At 38.5% G+C, this 21273-nt stretch overlaps 2 protein-coding genes across 2 annotated transcripts; one reads left to right on the forward strand and one right to left on the reverse strand.

Moving 5' to 3' along the window:
• Positions 1 to 9892: 9892 nt before the first annotated feature.
• LOC124505766 (olfactory receptor 56A3) lies at positions 9893 to 10834 on the forward strand. The gene has a single exon (XM_047071800.1). The coding sequence runs from the start codon at positions 9893 to 9895 to the stop codon at positions 10832 to 10834; it is 942 nt and encodes a 313-aa protein (XP_046927756.1).
• Positions 10835 to 17255: 6421 nt separating this feature from the next.
• On the reverse strand, positions 17256 to 20095 carry LOC124505711 (olfactory receptor 56A4-like). The gene is made up of 2 exons (XM_047071722.1): positions 19847 to 20095; positions 17256 to 17951 (listed from the first exon to the last, which is right to left on the reverse strand). The coding sequence occupies exons 1-2, from the start codon at positions 20093 to 20095 to the stop codon at positions 17256 to 17258; spliced, it is 945 nt and encodes a 314-aa protein (XP_046927678.1).
• Between the last annotated feature and the right edge of the window lie 1178 nt (positions 20096 to 21273).

Below are 21273 nucleotides of genomic sequence, written 5' to 3' on the forward strand. Positions count from 1 at the left end.
TCATAGTGGGCATATAGAGTTGAATCACTATGTTGTATACCTGAAACTAATGTAACATATTAAAAAAAAAGACAACCCACAGAATAAGAGAAATATTTGCAAATTATGTGCTTGATAAAGGACTTGTATCTAGAAAATATAAAGAATTTTTCCAACTCAACATATAAAGACAATCCAATTAATAAATGGGTAAAGGATCTGAATATACATTTTTCCAAAGAGGATATACATATGTCCACTAAACATGAAAAGATGCTCAATATCATTAGCCATCAGGAAAATGAAAATCAAAACCATAATTACATACCATTTTATTCCCTCTAGAATTACTATAATCAAAAAGGCAGGTCAATAGCAAGTGTTAATGAGGATGTGAAGAAACAGGAATCCTCATACACTGCTTGCAGAATGTAAAATGGTGAAGGCACTTTGGAATACAGTCAGACAATTTCTCAAAAGGTTTTAAAGATTTACCATATGACCCAACAATTCTATTCCTAGGTATACACCCCAATATATATATATATATAGTGTATGTATATGTGTATATACATACATATATATATATATATATACATATATATATATATATACACATACATACATATATATACACATACATACATATATATATATATATATATATACACATACATACACACACACATACATATGTATGTGTGTATATATATATATACATACATATATATGTATGTGTGTATATATATATATATACATATATATATATATATAGGTATACACCCCAATATATATATATATATACATATATATATATATATATAGTGTATGTATGTGTATATATATATATATACATATATATGTATGTGTGTGTATATATATATATGTATATATACACACACCTACATACACACACAATATATATATATATATATAATATATACAAAACTGTTACTCAAATGCTCATAGCAACATTATGCGTAATAGACAAAAAAGGAGTCAACCCAAATGTCCATTAATTGATGAATGAATGGGTCAATAAAATGTGGTATATCAATATAATAGGATATTATTAAGCAATAAAAACAAATGAAATACTGATACACACACTACAACATGGAAGAACGTTGAAAACATCACACTAAGTGAAAGAAGCCAGTGTCAAAAGATCACATATTTCATGATTCCATTTACATGGTATGTCCATAATAAGAAATTCTGTAGAATCAAAGAGTAGATTAGTAGTTGCTTAGGGGGTGGGTAGGTTGGGGGGCTTGGGAAAAACAGGGACTGGTAATGGATATAGGGTTTCTTTTTTGGGGTGACAAAATGTTCCAAAATTATGATGATGATTGTATAACTCTGAATATATTAAAAGCCATTGAATTTTACAGTTTAAAAAAAGGAAAAGGAAAAAAATCCCACAAATTTCCAATATTTGGAATGAAAAAAGGATATCACTACAGGGTATACAGACTGTAAAAAGATAATAAAAGAAGATTATCAGCAGCTTTGTGCCAATAAATTTTACAACTATACAAAACGGTCAAATTCATGAGTGGCATAAATTATCAAAATTGATTATGATGTTTAATTTTATTTGTCAACTTGAATGGGCCATCAAATGCCTAGAAATTTGATCACATATTATTGTGGATATTTCTGTGAGAATGCTTTTAGATGAGATTTACATTTAAATAAATGGAATCTGTGTAAAGCAGATTGCCCTTCATAATATGGCTGGGCTTCATCCAATCAGTTGAAAGCCTGAATGAAACAAAAAGACTGGTGTGGTGCTAAGCATGAGAGAATTCTCCAGCAGACTGACTCATCTAATTTGGCTTTATCTGATTCTATAGCAGATGGCCTTCAGATTTAAAGTGGAAGATTAGCCTTTTTGGATCTCAAGCCTGCTGACTCACCCTGACAATTTTGGACTTGCCAGCCTCTCTATACCCATGTGAGCCAATTTCTTAATAAATTGATTGATTAACTCTAGCTAATACACTAATTCAAAGAGAAAAAGAAAATCTGAATAAAGTTTCATTTATTAAGAAATTTTATTTTACAACCCTTCCACACACACACACACACAAAATTTCATCACACATGATGTCCATAGTGAATTCTAGTAAACATTTAAGGAAGAAATGGTACTAGTTTTTCAAAAACTCAGAAAAACAGAGTAAAGTATAAAATCCTAAGTCGTTTTATAAGACCAAAATTACCTGATATCAAAACTAGAAAAAAATATTACAAGAACTTTTCAGACTAATTTCAAAATCTTAGCAAATAAAGTATGTACATTTAAAGGGAAAATATAGTATTCCAGGCAGGGTTTATCCCAGAAATGCAAGGTTGGTTTACCACTCAAAATTCATTTATTGTAACTTTTCACATTAACTAAAACAATTTTGGGAAACAGAATAAAGTCCAATTCTCCTTTCCAGATATTAATATATTTCACAAGGCAGTTGTAACAAAAACATTGTAGAACTGATTTAAAAATGGTCAAATACACTAACTTAGATAATGATGTGAAGAACAATAGAGTCTTATATATGAGAATATAACAAATTTCATAGTTGACCACACAAATCAGTATTATTAGATATCTATTTCTAACCAGTACTAAATAACCATTATTCAGTAAATTGTGTTGATAAAATGGGTTTCCCATTTGCAGAAAGCAAAGTTGATTGAATACTTCAGAAAAATCACAGGTAATATTTAAAATATTTAAAAACTGGTATAACAAAATGACACTAACTTATCAAAGTGAATTGGCATCATGACACATAACTAAAAACTATCAGCTTTCCAAATATGTAACCCTTAATTGCTTGATCCTAAATACATAACAGACACCAGGGCAGTGGTGGGGACAGTCACCCAGAGACATCAGAATGCAGATGTTTATCAACTAAGTGTCTTAATGACCAAAATGACTATACCAGAGTAAACAACTTGATATCAGCCCCATGATAGCACAAACCATAAAGACATAAAAATAAAGATAAGACTTAAGAGCTTATAGAAAATATAGAGTAACAACTTTGGGACCTTGAGATGGGGAAAGAGTTCCTAAACAAGAGTCAACAGTAGGAAGTATCAGGAGAGATCTAGACAGGGTTGCCTATAGCAAAATTAAAGATTTCTATTAAAGTGGTAGTATCAAAACAGTATGGTACTAGCACAAAAACACACACATAGAACAATGGAACAGAAGAGAAAACCCAGAAATAGACCCACAATCCTTCAACAAAGCAGGAAAGAATATCCAATGGAAAAAAATCTCTTCAACAAACGGTGTTTTGAACGCTGGACAGCGACATGCAGAAGAATGAAATTGGACCACTTTCTTATACCATACCAAAAATAAACTCAAAATGGGGGAAATATGTAAATGTGAGACAGGAAACCATCAAAATCCTAAAGAAAAACACAGGCAGTGACATCTTTTACCTCAGCCGTAGAACCATCTTACTAAACATGTCTTCAGAGGCAAGGGAAACAAAAGCAAAAATGAACTATTGGTAAAAGCCTTCCACACAGTGAAGGAAACAATCAACAAAACTAAAAGACCACCTACAAAATGGGAGAAGATATTCACAAATGACATATCTGAAAAAGGGTTAGTATCCAAAATCTACAAAGAGCTTAATGGGGTGTCTGGGTGGCTCAGTCATTTAGGCATCTGACTTCAGCTGAGGTCATGATTTCACCACTCATGAGTTGTAGCTCCTCCTTGGGCTCTGTGATGACAGCTCAAAGCCTGGAGCCTGCTTCTGATTCTGTGTCTCCCTCTCTCTCTGCCCCTCTCTCGCTCACACCATGTCTCTTTCTCTCAAAAATAAACATTAAAAATTTTTTAAAATAAACATTTTTTTAAAAATTAAAAGAAAGAACTTATCAAACTCAACATCTAAAAAACAAATAATCCAGTTAAGAAATGAGCAGAAGATATGAACAGACATTTTTCCAAAGACATACAGATGGCCAAAAGACATATAAAAAGATGCTCAACATCACTCATCATCAGGGAAATACAAATCAAGACCATGATGAGATACTGCCTCACACTTGTCAGAATGACTAAAATTAACATCACAGGAAACAACAGATGTTGGTGAGGATGTGGAGAAAGGGGAACCCTCTTACACTATTGGTGGGAATGCAAACTGGTGCAGCCACTCTGAAAAACAGTGTGAAGATTCCTCAGAAAGTTAAAGATAGAACTACCCTATGACCCAGCAATTGCACTACTAGGTATTTACTCAAATGACACAAAAATACTGATTTGAAGGGGCACATGCACCCTGATGTTTACACCAGCATTATCAGCAACAGCCAAATTATAGAAACAGCCCAAATGTCCATTGACTGATAAATGGAAAAATATGTGGTATAGATAGATACATGTAGATAGATGATGATGATGATGATAGATAGATATATAGATAGAGATTATAGAGATACAGATATAGATATAGACGATATAGATGATATAGACATAGGTATATACAATGGAATATTACTCAGCCATCAAAAAAGAATGAAACCTTGGGGCACCTGGGTGGCTCAGTCAGTTAAGTGTATGGCTCTTGATTTTAGTTCAGGTCATGATCTCATGGTTCATGAGATTGAACACCACATTGGGCTCCATGCTGTAAGCATGGAGCCTGCTTGGGATTCTCTATCTGCCCCTCTCTCTTTACCCCTCCCCACTCTCTTTCCTTCTCTCTCTCAAAATAAATAAATAAACATTAAAATAAAAAAGAAGACTGAAATCTTGCCATTTGCAATGACATGGATGGAGCTAGGAAATAAGTCAGAGAAAGACAAACATATGATTTTGCTCATGTGTGGAATTTAAGAAACAAACCAGAGGAACATAGAGAAATGGAAAAAAAGAGAAAGAGAAGGATGCAAACCATAAGCAACTCTTCACTACAGAGAACAAAGGACAATGTTCTCTATACATTGGGGTTGATGGGCAAAGGTGGATGGGAGATGGACAATGAGTATTAAGGAGGGTGTTTGTTGTGATGAGCCCTGGGTTTATATGTAAGTGATGAATCACTAAATTCTACACCTAAAATCAATTTTACCATATATATTAACTAACTAGAATTTAAATAAAAATTGAAATAAAAAAGTACATCATGTTCAAAAATAGACAAATGTGTGACAGATTAGGAGAGGATGTTAGCAATGTCTAAAACAAGAATTAAATGTTCTAAAACTTAAAATTTTTAAAATAAAATTATGTACGTTATCAAGAAAAAAGAAGAGCAAAAATGAGTAAAAAGTATAAGTAGATAATTCAGAGAAAGGAAAACCAGAATGACTAAAAACTTTATTTAAAAAACACTAAGCAGGGAGCCTGGGTGGCTCAGTCAGTTAATCATCCGACTCTTGATTTCAGCGCAGGTCATGATCTCACAATTCACGAGTTCAAGCACATTGATAATAAATGATTTTATTATTAATATTAATAAATAAAAGCATTAGCACAAAGCTATATGAAGGGCATGATATTAGTATATAATAATGTGAAAAGCGTGGCTATCTCAATTCAGGGCACCAAAGTCCCCAAAGGAAAATAAAGGAAGACTTCATGTTTCACAACAATTATTAAGTTAAAATCAAATTACATTTTGTAAGGTTTCATTGTAACAAAAATACTTTCACATGGGTATCCTCTCTGGAAAATGCGTTTCATTTCTCAATAGGTAAAATTGTTGTTCATTTCACTTTTATCATTATAATGTCATGGCTAAAGTCACCATAAGTGATTATCTAACCATTCAACAACATGGACAGGCAATACCAGTCCTTCACTGAGCATGTGCCTGGAATCCACAAGAATGTGTAGACAAACTTAGTGCATCCTTGGAGGGAGATGATAGCATATATGTACACGAATGAATGCACAGGTGTATATGTAAGTCTTTGACATGCAGAGAAATAACCCACCTCAGGCATATAAACAATATAGTGCCTCATAGGGCTGGGCTCCCAAAGGCTCTTTTTCTCAGGTAGAGACAACCATCTTCTTCCTTAACTATATGCCTATCTATTCTAGAAGGGCCTCATGAGATTGATATTCTTGATTTCCATCTCCCTCTCAAGGGAACAGGAATGGACAGGTTCCCCCAAGGCAGCATCCCTAAGGCCACTGAGGTTGTAAGAGTCTCAGCTTTACTGTTCAGATTTCCAACACCAATGGAGCCAGAACCCATGCTGTAGCATCCTCTGAAAGTGAGTCTGTGAGGGAAATCCCAGAGAGGGACATGCGGGGCAAAAACACCAAGATTTGCCAGAAGGCAGGAGCCTTATTTCTTCAGTCCAGATGTGTATCCCTGTTGTTTCCTGAGTCAAGGGTGCTTGAGTGGTCTAAACAGAGGTAGTAGAGCCTGTGTCCTGTGTGACAAAAGGATCCTTCTTAATTGCCTTGACCACATCTGGGGGTTTCATGTACCAGGGATATAGGTAAACTGACGCTTATCTATGGAAAATTAATCAATGTCTTAGGATAGCTGTAAAATGAATAGATTTTTTTTTAATGTTTGTTTATTTTTGAGAGAGACAGAGACAGAATGAGAGTGGGTTAGGGGCAGAGAGAGAGGGAGACACAGAGCAGAAGCAGGCTCCAGGCTCTGAGCTGTCAGCACAGAGCCTGACACGGGGCTCGAACTCACAAGCTGTTCATGTGAGATCATGACCTGGGCCGAAGTTGGACTGTCAACCGACTAAGCCACCCAGGCACCCCAAAAAATGAATTGATTTTTCAGTCTGAAGTCTGGAAATCTAGAGGCCACACAAGAGAAAATCTGTGTATATATACTTGATTCATCAGGGGGAGAAATAAACTCACTCTATGTCATGACAAAGATCAGAAAACAAAGATGCGTATAAGAGTGAAGAGAGGGAGAATAACTTAATTCAATATATTCTAAAAGCTGAAATGCTAATACTAGAAAAAGCTTCCGGGGGCGGGGAGCAGGGGGATGCTTTTCTTTCTGTCTCTGGATCCAGTCTATATTTGAAAGATAGACTGGTGGGAATATTTCACAAATTTATCCAAATACCATGAGGCTAGGCAATCCTTTTCATCCCCTCCAAATCTCCAAGTCTGTGTTTCCAGGGTGTCATAACATAGTTCCATCCTGAAGACTGGGGAAAGAGACTGAGTTAATTCCCTGCACTGGTCTCCAGCTTCAACTGGCTTCCTCAGCCGGTCCCTAATGGAAGCAAGAAGTAACTAGCTTTGGGGCCTCAGTCTTACTGTTGCCACAGAGAGTCTCTCATAGCAGAGGAAGATTGAAAAAGGAAAAGAAAAATATATATGTATATCCAAGTACTTTAGCCCTAGAGCTGAGTAGATACTCATTGCTTGTTGAATAAATTATTGGTTGAAAAAAAAAGAGAAAGGAGAAAAATAGAAAAAAAAAAGACTTAAAAATAAGATGGAAAATTATTCCTTTGTGCTCTCCAGGAATTCTATCTTAGTGCTGGAAATAAGCTTTCCAAGACTGCTAAGAAAAAAAAAATCTGCTCCTTCTAGGTTTCCTTATGGATCCTCTTTTCCTGCAGCAGAGGTGCTTCCATGTGGCTGGATCCTCTAGAAATCAAGCAGGGATCCTACATCCAGTTTAACTACGGTGAGATTTGAGGCCGAGCTAAGAATTATAGTGCTATAATGTTACTACATAAAATGTGAGCAGAGGAGAAGCTGGAACAAAAAATTAAGTGCAAAAGACAAATCCTGACAGGAGGAAGTAGTGTCAGAATTTGACACTGAAATTTGCATGTGCTGGGATAAAATTAGCTGGTATAACAGCAAGTCTGCCTTGTATATAGTGTCTCACTGACACAGATGAGACAACTTTCAAACCACTCTGAAATTTACCAAAGCATTGTTAACATATGCTGTCCTTAAAAACAGGAAAAGGAGTGGGAGCTTGTTTTGAAATTACTTTTGCTTCCCAAGACAGACACACAGTTCCTGGCAGACACTAATAGGACAGCACTCCCTTGGTTTTGAAGCAGAACATCAAAAGGAATGAAGAGGAGTTGGGGAAGCCGAGGGTAATTCCTACTACCTTTCTCTGACCCAGCAATTCTCAGGGCCATTGGTAAGAAGGGTTGCGGTCTAGGGGCGCCTGGGTGGCGCAGTCGGTTAAGCGTCCGACATCAGCCAGGTCACGATCTCGCGGTCCGTGAGTTCGAGCCCCGCGTCGGGCTCTGGGCTGATGGCTCGGAGCCTGGAGCCTGTTTCCGATTCTGTGTCTCCCTCTCTCTCTGCCCCTCCCCCGTTCATGCTCTGTCTCTCTCTGTCCCAAAAATAAATAAAAAAAAAAAACGTTGAAAAAAAAAATTTTTTTAAAATAAAAAAAAGAAGGGTTGAGGTCTAACAAAAAACAAAGTGATCAGGACGGGAAGTGTGGGAGCAAGGACATACACAGATGAAAACAAATGTGTCATTTTAACAGCTACATCCAATGGCTTCTGATCATTGAAAACTAGTTTCAGTTCTTGGTTCATACTTCTATTAAAAATCCTTTCTTATCAACTCAGCCTCCATTCCAAAAATGCCTCTCTACTATGGTAATCAACTTTCAAAAATTGTTGTTACCCTAGGGGGATAGGTTTCTTTTTACAGAGATTGAAGAACCAAACACAATATCATGGCATTATACGGCTCAGGAATTCTGACAGACTATCTAACCAATGTTCCTTTGCTGATTAGAAGTAGTACAGTATAGATGGCTAAATTGGGTTTTAAATGAAATAGAACTTTGCATCTAGACTGAGTATTATTGTAAGTGATCTTGGGATTTTCTCAACCTTTCTTCACCTCATTTCCCTCATTTGTAAAGTCAGGTAAGACATACCTCACATAGTTGTTTTAATCTCAAGTGAGATAATGCTCCAAATATATATTAACACAGTGCCTAGTAAGTATTGAAAATCCATTGAATACACTGCAGGCATTTTTATTTTCTTGCTAGCTAAACAAATGCAAAACAGTTAAGTTTAAATACTGAGGAAGCAGAGTAATTTCCACACATGGGATGACATCTGAACAGAACACCAGTACCAGGTGGACAAATCTAGGGACCCTACACAGCATGATTTTTAAGACTCCAGATATGCTGATCTCAAACATGTTGCAGGCATCTCTCACTGCAAAAGGCAATTCTTTTTCATGGCTTTCTTTGGGCTTGCTTTTAAAAGTCAGCAGGAGAGGAGTCCTGGGAACACTTCACTTTCATGTGAATGAAGTTCATCTTCACCTACCCCCTCTCAAAATATTCTGCATACTGCTCTGTCATGATTCTTATCATTGTCTTTATATTTATCTAACCTTATCACCCCCAGTGGATTGTCACTTCCTTGAGAACAAAGATAATCTTTGTGTCTCCTGTATATAAAGGGTAAATAAAAAGCACACAGAAAGAAAGGAGTGACAACACTGAGCAGTACCTGCTGTGGAAATTGGGGACATTATCTAGGCAACTGGGTAGAGAGATTGAGAGAGGAAGACCAATCTCACCACCTTCACATTGCTGAAATCAGGGGGTCTATTTTATCACAATGTTCAAAAGTAAAGATGCTGCTCCTAGCTAACTGAAATTACTAATTCGATTTTATAAGATTCTTTCATTAAGAAATTAGAAATATTCAGGAAATGAGGAGAAACAAAATTTGCTTAAGATTTAAATGAATTTCTTTTTCTGTATGTAACATGCAAAATCCCCAGTTAAGGCAAAATAACCTGCTGGAGCCATAAGTTACATCCAATGAAGTCGAATTTTTTTCTTTCATTTTAACCACAGTCAGAGGTTAATTTTGATCCTAATTTTTTAGATCATCAAAGAAAATCTGTAGAAACAGAATCCACAAGATGACAACTCATGGAAATGACTCCACTAGGGTTTCAGACTTTCTCCTGAATTGTTTTGTCAGGTCCCCCAGCTGGCAGCTCTGGCTGTCCCTGCCCCTCAGCCTCCTATTCCTCCTGGCCATGGGGGCTAACGTTATTCTCCTAATCACCATCCGGCTGGAGGTCTCTCTACACCAGCCCATGTACTACCTGCTCAGTATTGTCTCCCTGCTGGACATTGTTGTCTGCCTCACTGTCATCCCCAAAGTCCTGGCCATCTTCTGGTTTGACCTCAAGTCCATCAGTTTCTATGCCTGCTTCCTCCAGATGTACATCATGAATTGCTTCTTTGCCATGGAGTCCTGCACATTCATGGTGATGGCCTATGACCGCTATGTAGCCATCTGCCACCCACTGAGGTACCCATCCATCATCACTGACCAATTTGTAGTCAAGGCTGCTGTCTTTATTTTGGCCAGGAATGCACTTCTTACTGTGTCCATTCCCATCCTCTCTGCCCGGCTCCATTACTGTGGGAGAAATGTCATTGAGAATTGCATCTGTGCCAATATGTCTGTCTCCAGGCTCTCCTGTGATGATGTCACCATCAATCGCCTCTACCAGTTTGCTGGAGGCTGGACACTGCTAGGATCCGACCTCATCCTCATCTTCCTCTCCTACGCCCTCATACTGCGAGCGGTGCTGAGACTCAAGGCAGAGGGTGCTGTGGCCAAGGCCCTGAGCACATGTGGCTCCCACTTCATCCTTATCCTCTTCTTCAGCACCATCCTTCTGGTCTTCGTGCTCACTCATGTGGTGAAGAAGAAGGTCTCACCCAATGTGCCAGTCCTGCTCAACGTCCTCCACCATGTCATCCCTGCAGCCCTCAACCCTATAGTTTATGGAGTGCGGACCCAGGAGATCAAGCAAGGAATCCAGAGATTACTGAAGAAAGGGTGGTAATAAGGACAACAGGATCTCTGCATTTCTAATACATGATGACTTATAAATCAGTTAATGGAAAATTGGGTTGAAACTCATAGCTCAAATAAATTGAGATAGTAAGTTCAAGGAAAGAAGTAAGTTTAAATCTGAAACAATTTCTTGACTCTATCCCTCTGCTTCAAATCCTAATGCTCCCCCAAGAAAAATCTCTCATTTCTGTGACTTTTTAAAAATTTTTCCCAATCTTTGGAGTTCTATTCTGTCTGAAATATGAAAACTCAGGAGGATGAACTCTATAATTGAGAAATAAATCCCAGTTAATACTGTATTTACTATTTTTATACAAGTAATTTTTTAAATATAAAACTGTGGGGGCGCCTGGGTGGCGCAGTCGGTTAAGCGTCCGACTTCAGCCAGGTCACGATCTCGCGGTCCGGGAGTTCGAGCCCCGCGTCAGGCTCTGGGCTGATGGCTCGGAGCCTGGAGCCTATTTCCGATTCTGTGTCTCCCTCTCTCTCTGCCCCTCCCCCATTCATGCTCTGTCTCTCTCTGTCCCAAAAATAAAATAAAAAAACGTTGAAAAAAAAATTTAAATATAAAACTGTGGGTATTAATGCCCTTGGTTGTAACATTGTTATTAATTTATTACTGTTTTTAACCTAGTTGCATAATGCAGTTGAAAAAGACCACAGTATTTAAATGTCAGCTCTGAATGATGAATAATAGCTAGAGTCCAAAAGTAAATCTCTTTCCATTACCTCCAACTAAGCCAGTAATTTTCTTCTCTTCCCATCTTTGCCCAAGCAAAGACTGTGCCTTTCCTGGTGCAACCCTCAGAGGGCTAGAGCTCTTGCAAGAATTGCTCACATGTGGAGAAATGAGATTTACTGGGTTTCAGAGAAGTTATCACACAAAGCCTCTTCTTTGGTGTCCTCACACCAGTGTCTGTGCTTGAAGCTTCATCTTCAGAATTCGAAGACTCACTCTGCGTTGTGCGTATAGGTTTCTGCTTTGGTGTACTAACATGTCACAGCATCAGAAGATGTCCCAGCAATGAAACTTTAAGCTATTAGGGCCTACTATTAATTAAGCAAAGATTTCCTAGGCAACTGCTCTGGTATAGAAACTTTGTTAGAGTTTGAGGGCACAAAGATGCACAGAACAAATATGCAATCATTGAGGAATGCATATGCTATTTAGACAGAATATAAAGCAATCTAGGCCCTATAAAATTGAAGAAATGTTTTCTTCCACATAGAAGGAGGTGGAAAGAAATGAGGTATAAATAAGCACAGTAAGCAACTTACAAAAGAGAAAATTCCTGAGATGGTGAGTTAGAAGTTCTGAACTCTAGTACTTGCACAACCACATACAAGATTGTGACTGGAAACAAATCAGTAGCCTCACTGAGTTTCAGCATCTTCATCTGTTACATGAAGGCAGTGAACTAGTTATTTTAAAACGTATTGCTTGTTCTAAGAGTCTATGAAGCCATGTTTTGCCTTTAGATAGGCAAACCCTCTCCTTTCTCCTTTCTCCCTTTTTTTGTTCAGTCCCTGTGGCTGTTTCCACTTTTCCACTGTCTCTCCAGCTGCTTTTTGGGGGGATGGGGAGGTGAGGAGGGGTGTTTTCCCCCACCCACCTATCTCCATCCTCTATCCACAAGCAAAAACAGCTCCCTGCCCTCCACGGCTTCTCTCTTCCCCTGTTCACCTCTCTGAGCCGCGTACCTGGCTCGGTTAATCATCAAATCAGTTTTCTAGGTGTGCAAGATGGTTTAGTGTTGATCTGGCTGCGTTTCAGAGACAAGAGATGCAAAAAAACTTCCATGCTTTTCTGACACCTTGCCTCCTCCCCTAACAGGTAGGTGGAATACAGCCATTGAGAGGGTGGGGCAGAAGCCCAGGGCAGTGGCCACAGGGGAGATCTGCAAGCAGCAGGGCCTGTGACAAAGAACAAATGGCTATTAAAAGGTGACTATCAGGATGCCTGCGTGGCTCAGTCAGTTAAGAATTCGACTCGCTCAGGTTACGATCTCGTGGTTCATGTGTTCAAGCCCCGCATTGGGGTTCTGCACTGCTAGTGCTTCTCTCCCTGCCCCTCCCCCAGCTGCTCCCTCTCTCTCCCTCTCTCAAAAGACACAAATAAATAAACTTTAAACAGTTAAAAAATAAAGTTTAGAAAGAAAACAGGTGGCTATCAGTCAAGACCTGGCAAAGGACTAGAGATCAATGTAGAGCTAGTAAATGGGAACTCACATCAGAACCACAGCAGGGACACAATCCTACAAACCAGAGACATACAGGAGAAGAGTCTGGAGTTCAAATTCTGGGCCTATTATTATAATGGTACTATAGATGGAATGCTACAGCACAGAGAACATTATATCTTGGGAAAATCTAATTGGAATGGTGCTCAACATTAAGCATCTTCTTTTAATATTGATTGATTGCATAATTTCATCCTCATTACTCCTAGACTGGATGCCAGTGGAGGCAGATCTGAGCTGAAGAGAACATTATTAAATCTGGCTAGGGTAGCTGTAAATAAAGGAGACCTAAAACAATTACCTTTTCCCATACACCTTACCAGGTATTCCAGGATCTCAGATGGGGTGGCAGGGACAGCGGCACATTCAGCCTGGCTACCGAGTGGTTTCAAGTTTTCTATTGACTACATATTTAATAACATCTTGCTGTATTAATGTCTTTATTTAATTTATATTTTTAGTGAGGTACAATTTACATAACAGTATATTAATTTTAGGTGTACAATATAACGATTTTATATTGTATATATTGCGAAATGATCACTATGGCAAGTCTACCTAACATCTATCACCATACATAGTTACATTTTTTTTTATGATGAGAACTTTTAAGATCTTCACTCACAGCAACTTTCAAATATACAATATAGTTTTATTAACCATACATGCCCATGACTTACTTGCTTTATAACTGAAAGTTTGTACCTTTTGACCCCTTTCACCCATTCCCCCCACCTCTGGCAACTATCAATCCGTTCTCTGTTTCTATAAGCTCAGGAAGGGGAGGAGTTGTTTGCTGTTTGTTTAGATTTCACATGTAAGTAAGATCATATGGTATTTGTCTTTCCCTATCCGACATATCTCACTTAGCATAATCCCCTCAAGGCCCATCCATGTTGTCACAGGTGGCAAGATTGCATTTTTTTGGCTGAATAATATTCCATTGTGTGTGTGTATATGTATCACATTTTCTTTATCCAGTTATCTGCCAATGTGCATTTAGGTTGTTTCTATCTCCTGGCTATTATAAATAATTCTGCAATGAACATAGCAGTGCATGTATCTTTTCCAGTTAGTGTTTTCATTTTCCTCAGATAAATGCCCAGCAGTGGAATTGAGGGATCATTGAGTGGTTCTATTTTTTTTTTTAATTTATTTATTTGGGGGGGAGGGAAGGGTAGAGAAAGAGAGGGAGAGAGAGAATCCCAAGCATGTTCCACATTTCCAGCACAGAGCCCAATATGGGGCTCAAACTCACGAACCATGAGATCATGACCTGAACCAAAATCAGGAGTCAATACTTAACCAACTAACCCAACAGGGTGCCCCATGGGTAGTTCTATTTTTAAGTTTTTGAGGAACCTCCATATTGTTTTCCACAGTGGCTGCACCAGTTTGCATTCTCACCAACAGTACATAAGAGTTCCTTTTCTCCACATCCTTGTTAACACTTGTTATTTCTTATCTTTTTTATTTTAAATTTATTTATTTAAATTCAAATTAATTAACATACAGTGTAGCATCGGTTTCAGGAACGGAACCCAGTGATTCATCACTTACAAATCTTACCTTTTTGACAATATCTATTCTAACAGGTGTGAGGTGGTATCTCATTGTGGTTTTGATTTGCATTTCCTTGATAATTAGTGATGTTGAGCACCTTTTGACGTACCTGTTGGCCATCTGTATGCCTTCTTTGGAAAAATGTCTATTAGATCCTCTGCCCATTATTTAATCAGATGTTATCGCTTTGTTTTGTTTTGTTTTGCTTTTGAGTTGTATGAGTTTGTTATATATTTTGAATATTAATCCCCTTATCAGATATATGATTTGCAAATATTTCCTCCTATTTAATAGGTTGCCTTTTCATTTTGTCAATGATTTCCTTTGTTGTGCAGAAGCTTTTTAGTTTGATGTAGTCCCAATAGTTTATTTTTGCTTTTGTTGCCTTTGCTTTTGGTATCAGATCCAAAAAACCATTGCCAAGACTGATGTCAAGGAACTTACTGCTTACGTTTTTGCAACTCTTTAAATGTTAGAGTTGTAACCTCTGGGGTGCCTGGGTAGCTCAGTCAGTTAAGTGACTCTTGGTTTCATCTCAGATCATGATCTCATGGTTCATGAGCCTGAGCCCCACATTGGGCTCCACACTATAAGTGCAGAGCCTGTTTGGGATTCTCTCACCATCTCTGCCCCTCTCCCCTGCTCACACTGTCTCTCTCTCAAAATAAACATTTAAAAAAATAAAATACAAAGTTGTATCCTCTATTTTGAATATAAGAAGTCCATTACTCTGCTAAATTATGTTAATGAATGCTTTTATTCTAACAAAAATGACATAACTTTTAATGTTTGCTGAAACCAGCATATGAAATTTCATCAACAAATAGTACTATTTGGGGGGTGGGTTGTGCTTTTTGTTTTTTTTTATTTGAGATAGAGAGAGAGAGAGAGAGCATGCCTGAGTGGGGGAGAAGGGAATAAGGAAGAGAGAGACAGAGAGAGAGAAAGAGAATCCTAAGCAGGCTGTATGATGAGCATGGGCTTGATCCCACAACCCTGGGATCATGACCTGAGCCAAAATCAGGAGTCAGATGTTCAACTGACTGAGCCACCCAGGCACCCAAAATAGTACTATTTTTAGATCAAGATTCCATAATCCAGATGCCACATAATGTGATCAAAAGTTTTGAGACAGTCAAAATTATTCACTGAAAAAGCACCTACTATGTGTCAGACAAAATGCCAGATACAAAGAAGAATTAAAGAGCTTCTGATTTTAATGAGATTGTATTCTTTTGGGAGTGGCAAACAAGTATGGATCCAGGATACCCAACACATCAATAAGTTTCTTGAAGAAAGGTATAGAAATAAGTGGATAATTCATCAACATAATTCATATCACTCATCTAAATAGGATTTAAATCCTACCTATATACTCCAATGACTCAAACTTCTGTCGCTAGCTTAAATCTGGTCCCTGAATAGTGCCATATGTACAGTTGCTTACTTTTACTTCTCTATTTGGATATTTAACAGTCATTTTAAAAGTACAGTCATTTGAAGGAGTTTGGTATGGAAATAGAGTTAGGTGTCCAAAGCCAAATTTCTGATATCACATATAAAACTGGCTCCTCAGTTAATGGCAATTCTGCCTTTCCAACTGTTTTGCAAACAGCCTTGAAGAAGCAGACTCTTCATTATAGAGAACAAACTGATGGTTACCAGAGGGGAGGTGGGGGAGGGCAAATGGGTGAAATAGGTAATGGCGATTAAGGAGTGCACTTGTGATGAGCACTGGGGTGTTGTATGGAAGTGTTGAATCACTATATTGTACACCTGAAACTAATATTACACTGAATGTTAACCACCTGGAATTTACATAAAAACTTAAGAAAAAAAGGCTTGGAGTCATCCTTTACTCCTCTCCATCTTTTATATCCTACTTATGGACTCTCAGCAAATCTTTGACCCATAACTTCAATTTTTACTCATCACCTTAATCCAAGCCATTATTACATTTCATCTGGATTACTTAAATTAAGTCTTGGGGTCTCTGGGAGGCTCAGTGGGTTGAGTGGGGTGCCTGGGTGGCTCAGTAAATTGAGTGTCTGACTTTGGCTCAGGTCATAATCTCACAGGTTCATGAGTTCAAGACCCACATCAGGCTCACTGCTTTCAGTGTAGAGCCCGCTTTGGATCTTCTTTCCCTCTCTCTCTGCCCCTTCCTTGCTCACACACACTCTCTCTCAAAAACAAATAAAACATTTAAGAAAATATTGTCTTCATTGGTTCCCCTGTTCCTACCCACATCCCCCATGTTATATTTAAAGTGCTGTCTCATCCTTGCCCTAGGAATTAAATGTGACAGTTACTCAGAATGTAAAGACTAAGAAGTATGTGGAAAGTATTAAATAATTATTTAATGAATGGGTATTGAAGGATCATAATGGCAACGGGTTAGAATAAAAAGGTAATTGTTGCCTAAACACATGTTCAGTGAGGATTTGAGGAGGTGATAATGAGGGTAAATATTATGACAGTGTCTGCAGAAGGTTTAAGTTCAAGATGAGGGTAGCAGCATGGATGTCATATGTGTTCCTCAGGGCATTTAGATGAATCTATCACTAAAACAGACTTTCATAATCCTGGATCTTTGACTCCTATCTCTCAAAACTGGTACTTGAATAGTTTGAGAATACCTTGCTTGATTTCCTGGGTTCGTACTCCATAAACAATGGGGTTCAGGGCTGGTGGAATGAGGTGGTGCAAGACATTGAGAAGAATGGGTACCTCTGAGGGCACCTTCTTTTCTGCCTTGTTTGTGAAGATGAAGACAAGCAGCAATGTATAGAAGAAAAGTATAAGAATGAGATGGGAACCACAAGTACTCAAGGCTTTGGTTGCTGCACCTCCTGATTGCAGACGTTTAACAGCCCTCAGGATGAAGCAGTAGGATAGTAAGATGAGCACTAGGTCAGAACCCAGTAGACACCAAACACTCACAAATTGGTAGAGCTTATTTGGGTGAATATCCCCACAGGAGAGCTTTGCTACAGAAATGTTGGCACAGATACAGTTCTCCACCACATTGCTGGCACAGTAGTTGAGCCTGGCAGCCAGAACTGGTGTGGGTAGTGTGGCCAGAAAATTGCGGAAGACAATGAAGATGGCTGCATAAATGACAAATTTTTCAGTGATGATGGACGGGTAGTGCAGAGGATGGCAAATGGCCACATAGCGGTCATAGGCCATGACCAGGAAGGTGGAAGACTCCATAGGAAGGAATGTATTCATGATGAACATCTGCAGAAAGCAGCCTGCAAGGCTGATGGTCTTCATGTTGAACCAGAAGATGAGCAGGACCTGCCAGAATCATTATTCTCAAAAACTGCATTCATTCCCACCCTACGGTACCTAACCTTGGAGGAAACTTTCAATGGCTTCAACCATCTGTATCCCCAAACCACAGCGCTATAATCCCAGCTGGGACAGTATCTTAATTTCAAATACCTTCTATGTGCATCCCAAGTAGAGCCTTATTTATACCCTTTTCTCCCCATCTATAGACCATGCCTCTTGTTTAATGTTTACTTCTAGCCTGTCTTCTCTTGATCCCCAGAGTTCTTACCCAAACTCCAGTTGAATGCATCACAAGAACACCAAACTCAGTAAGTTCAATATTTACATTTGGATACTCTCCACCTTCTCTAGACATATAAGAAATCTATTTCAATTCTGCTTCCTATCTCAGTATATGACATAAACATACATCCAGTTACACTTTAGAAAGTAAATTCTACAGCTTTTGGATGTAAAGGTGGGATCATTCTGAGTCAAGGAAAATCTCCCTAGAAGTAAAAAGAATGTAAAAACTTGGAATATCATTGACTCAGACATTGAGAGAGGGCCTGTCAGTTGGGAAAGAATTAAATCTTTAAAAAATGGACACTACAGGAAACCATCAGAACCCTAGAGGAGAAAGCAGGAACAAACCTCTCTGACCTCAGCTGCAGCAATTTCTTACTTGACATATCTCCAAAGGCAAGGGAATTAAAAGCAACTATTGGGACCTCATGAAGATAAAAAGCTTCTGCACTGCAAAAGAAACAATCAACAAAACTAAAAGGTGACTGATGGAATGGGAAAAGATATTTGCAAATAACATATCGGACAAAGGTCTAGTATCCAAAATCTATAAAGAACTCACCAAACTCCACACCCGAAAAACAAATAATACAGTGAAGAAATGGGCAGAAAACATGAACAGACACTTCTCTAAAGAAGACATCCAGATGGCCAACAGGCACATGAAAAGATGCTCAACGTCACTCCTCATCAGGGAAATACAAATCAAAACCACACTGAGATATCGCCTCATGCCAATCAGAGTGGCTCAAATGAACAAATCAGGAGACTATAGATGCTGGCGAGGATGTGGAGAAACGGGAACCCTCTTGCACTATTGGTGGGAATGCAAACTGGTGCAGCCACTCTGGAAAACAGTGTGGAGATTTCCCAAAAAATTAAAAATAGATCTACCCTATGACCCAGCAATAGCACTGCTAGGAAATTACCCAAGGGATACAGGAGTGCGGATGCATAGGGGCACTTGTACCCCAATGTTTATAGCAGCACTTTCAACAATAGCTAAGTTATGGAAAGAGCCTAAATGTGCATCAATTGATGAATGGATAAAGAAGTTGTGGTTATATATACAATAGAATACTACTTGGCAATGAGAAAGAATGAAATATGGCCTTTTGTAGCAACGTGGATGGAACTGGAGAGTGTTATGCTAAGTGAAATAAGTCATACAGAGAAAGACAGATACCATATATTTTCACTCTTATGTGGATCCTGAGAAACTTAACAGAAGACCATGGGGGGAGGGAAGGGGGAAAAAAGTTACAGAGAGGGAAGGATGCAAACTGAGAATAAACTGAGGGTTGATGGGGGGTGGGAGGGAGGGGAAAGTGGGTGATGGGAATTGAGGAGGGCACCTGTTGGGATGGGCACTGGGTGTTATATGGAAACCAATTTGACAATAAAATATTTTTAAAAATAATTAAAAAATTAAAAAAATGGACACTGAGAATGAGAGGGGACATATCTGGGAGCTGTGACAGACCCTGTGTGATGGTATGGACCACTCACTGAGGATTGTCCTTCAGGGGTAGTAGGATTTATAGCAGCAAAACAAACTACTATTTAAAGAAAAATAACTGAATGCTTGGAAGTCAATCCAGAAGGGGTCTGACCTTGGGGATGACAGTGAGGCAGAGGATGATATCCAGCACGGAGAGGATGGCAAGCAGGTAGTACATGGGTTCGTGCAGAGATGTCTCTTGCTGAATGGTGAGTAATAACACAAAGTTGGCCCCCAAAGCCAAAACCAGGAGGGGAGCAAGGACTACAGATAGCCAGTGCTGTGTTTCCTGCATTCCTGGGAAGCAAATCATCAGGAATTCAGTCACCTGGGTGCCTGTGTTGTTGAGAAATAGCACCATGACTGGCAGGTGGGCCTGCAACTGGCTGAAAGGAAAGACATGAATTCAGGGTTTGACTGTTTCATTAACAATCTCCTAACTGATGTATCTGCTTTTTTTCTAGGCTGTCATGTTTCTCCACAATTCTGTTGACATGAAATATGTCTACAATTTAAATTGTACAAGTGACTCTTTGTTAAAACAATGTCCTTAGCATTCATAACCTTATGAATAAAAAATAACTCCCTTCACGAGTATATTCCAACTCCACACATAAACCCAGCCACTAACAGAACATGCTTTGCTCTTTGTCTCAACTCTGTTTTTACATGTCATCTCCTTCTCCTAGAATCAACTCTCTTGCCCTCAAATAACTTCTTGTTGCATTCTATCTGGAACAAGAGTTATAGCACTTAGAAATGGTTTTTCTTGTTACTCTTTCTGCATCCATGGTTAGATGCCTCCCCTTTCCATTGTTTCCCTATGATCCTTTAACTTCCTGAGCATTCTTCTATTAAAGCATTAATAACACTCTCCTATACAAATGGTATGTCCTATTTGTCTGCCAAAAAGTCTGTGCTCCATTTGTCAGCAATGAAATCTTATCTTTTTATAATAGCACAGAGAAAAGCGCCCTGCACCTGCTGACATAAAAGGCACTCAATAAGTACAAGTCAGATATATGAAACTGACAGATTGTTGAAAGCATCATAATACCCTTGACTCTTTTAATTTAGCATCTCCATATCTTGATGTACTGTGAACCACTGGCAGTCTTGCTTAATACTCACTAAAAAGCAGAACAAAGCAGAATGGGAAAGAAAAAAAAAACAATTACTGGTGAAACCTAGGGGTGGAAACAATAAATACAAAAGTTACCTGTGCAGTATCTTATTTGCATCTGTATTCGATAAGTAGCTGCTTAAAAATAATAAAATAAAAACCATTATATTTCCTGGGTAAAGGAGAAAAAATAAGGAAATGAGGCTTCAAGAACAAGAGAAGAACTAAAGGAATAAACATGCCCAAGGACAGGATGCTGCACAAACTGGAGCTTCAGTTCTCTTCAAGGATCTTCTTAACCATCCTGGACCCTGATGGGAAGAAGTTGCCAGGTTCTGCTGTTGTTCTCCTCTGAGGCAGAGGAAAAACCATCCCACCATCCCTTACAGATGAATTTTGGCGCATGTTGTTTGGGT

Source organism: Lynx rufus, unplaced genomic scaffold, assembly GCF_022079265.1.
Source record: "Lynx rufus isolate CCGP_SWC_20201006 ecotype Redwood Valley unplaced genomic scaffold, mLynRuf1.p SCAF_9, whole genome shotgun sequence".
Taxonomy (NCBI): domain Eukaryota; kingdom Metazoa; phylum Chordata; class Mammalia; order Carnivora; family Felidae; genus Lynx; species Lynx rufus.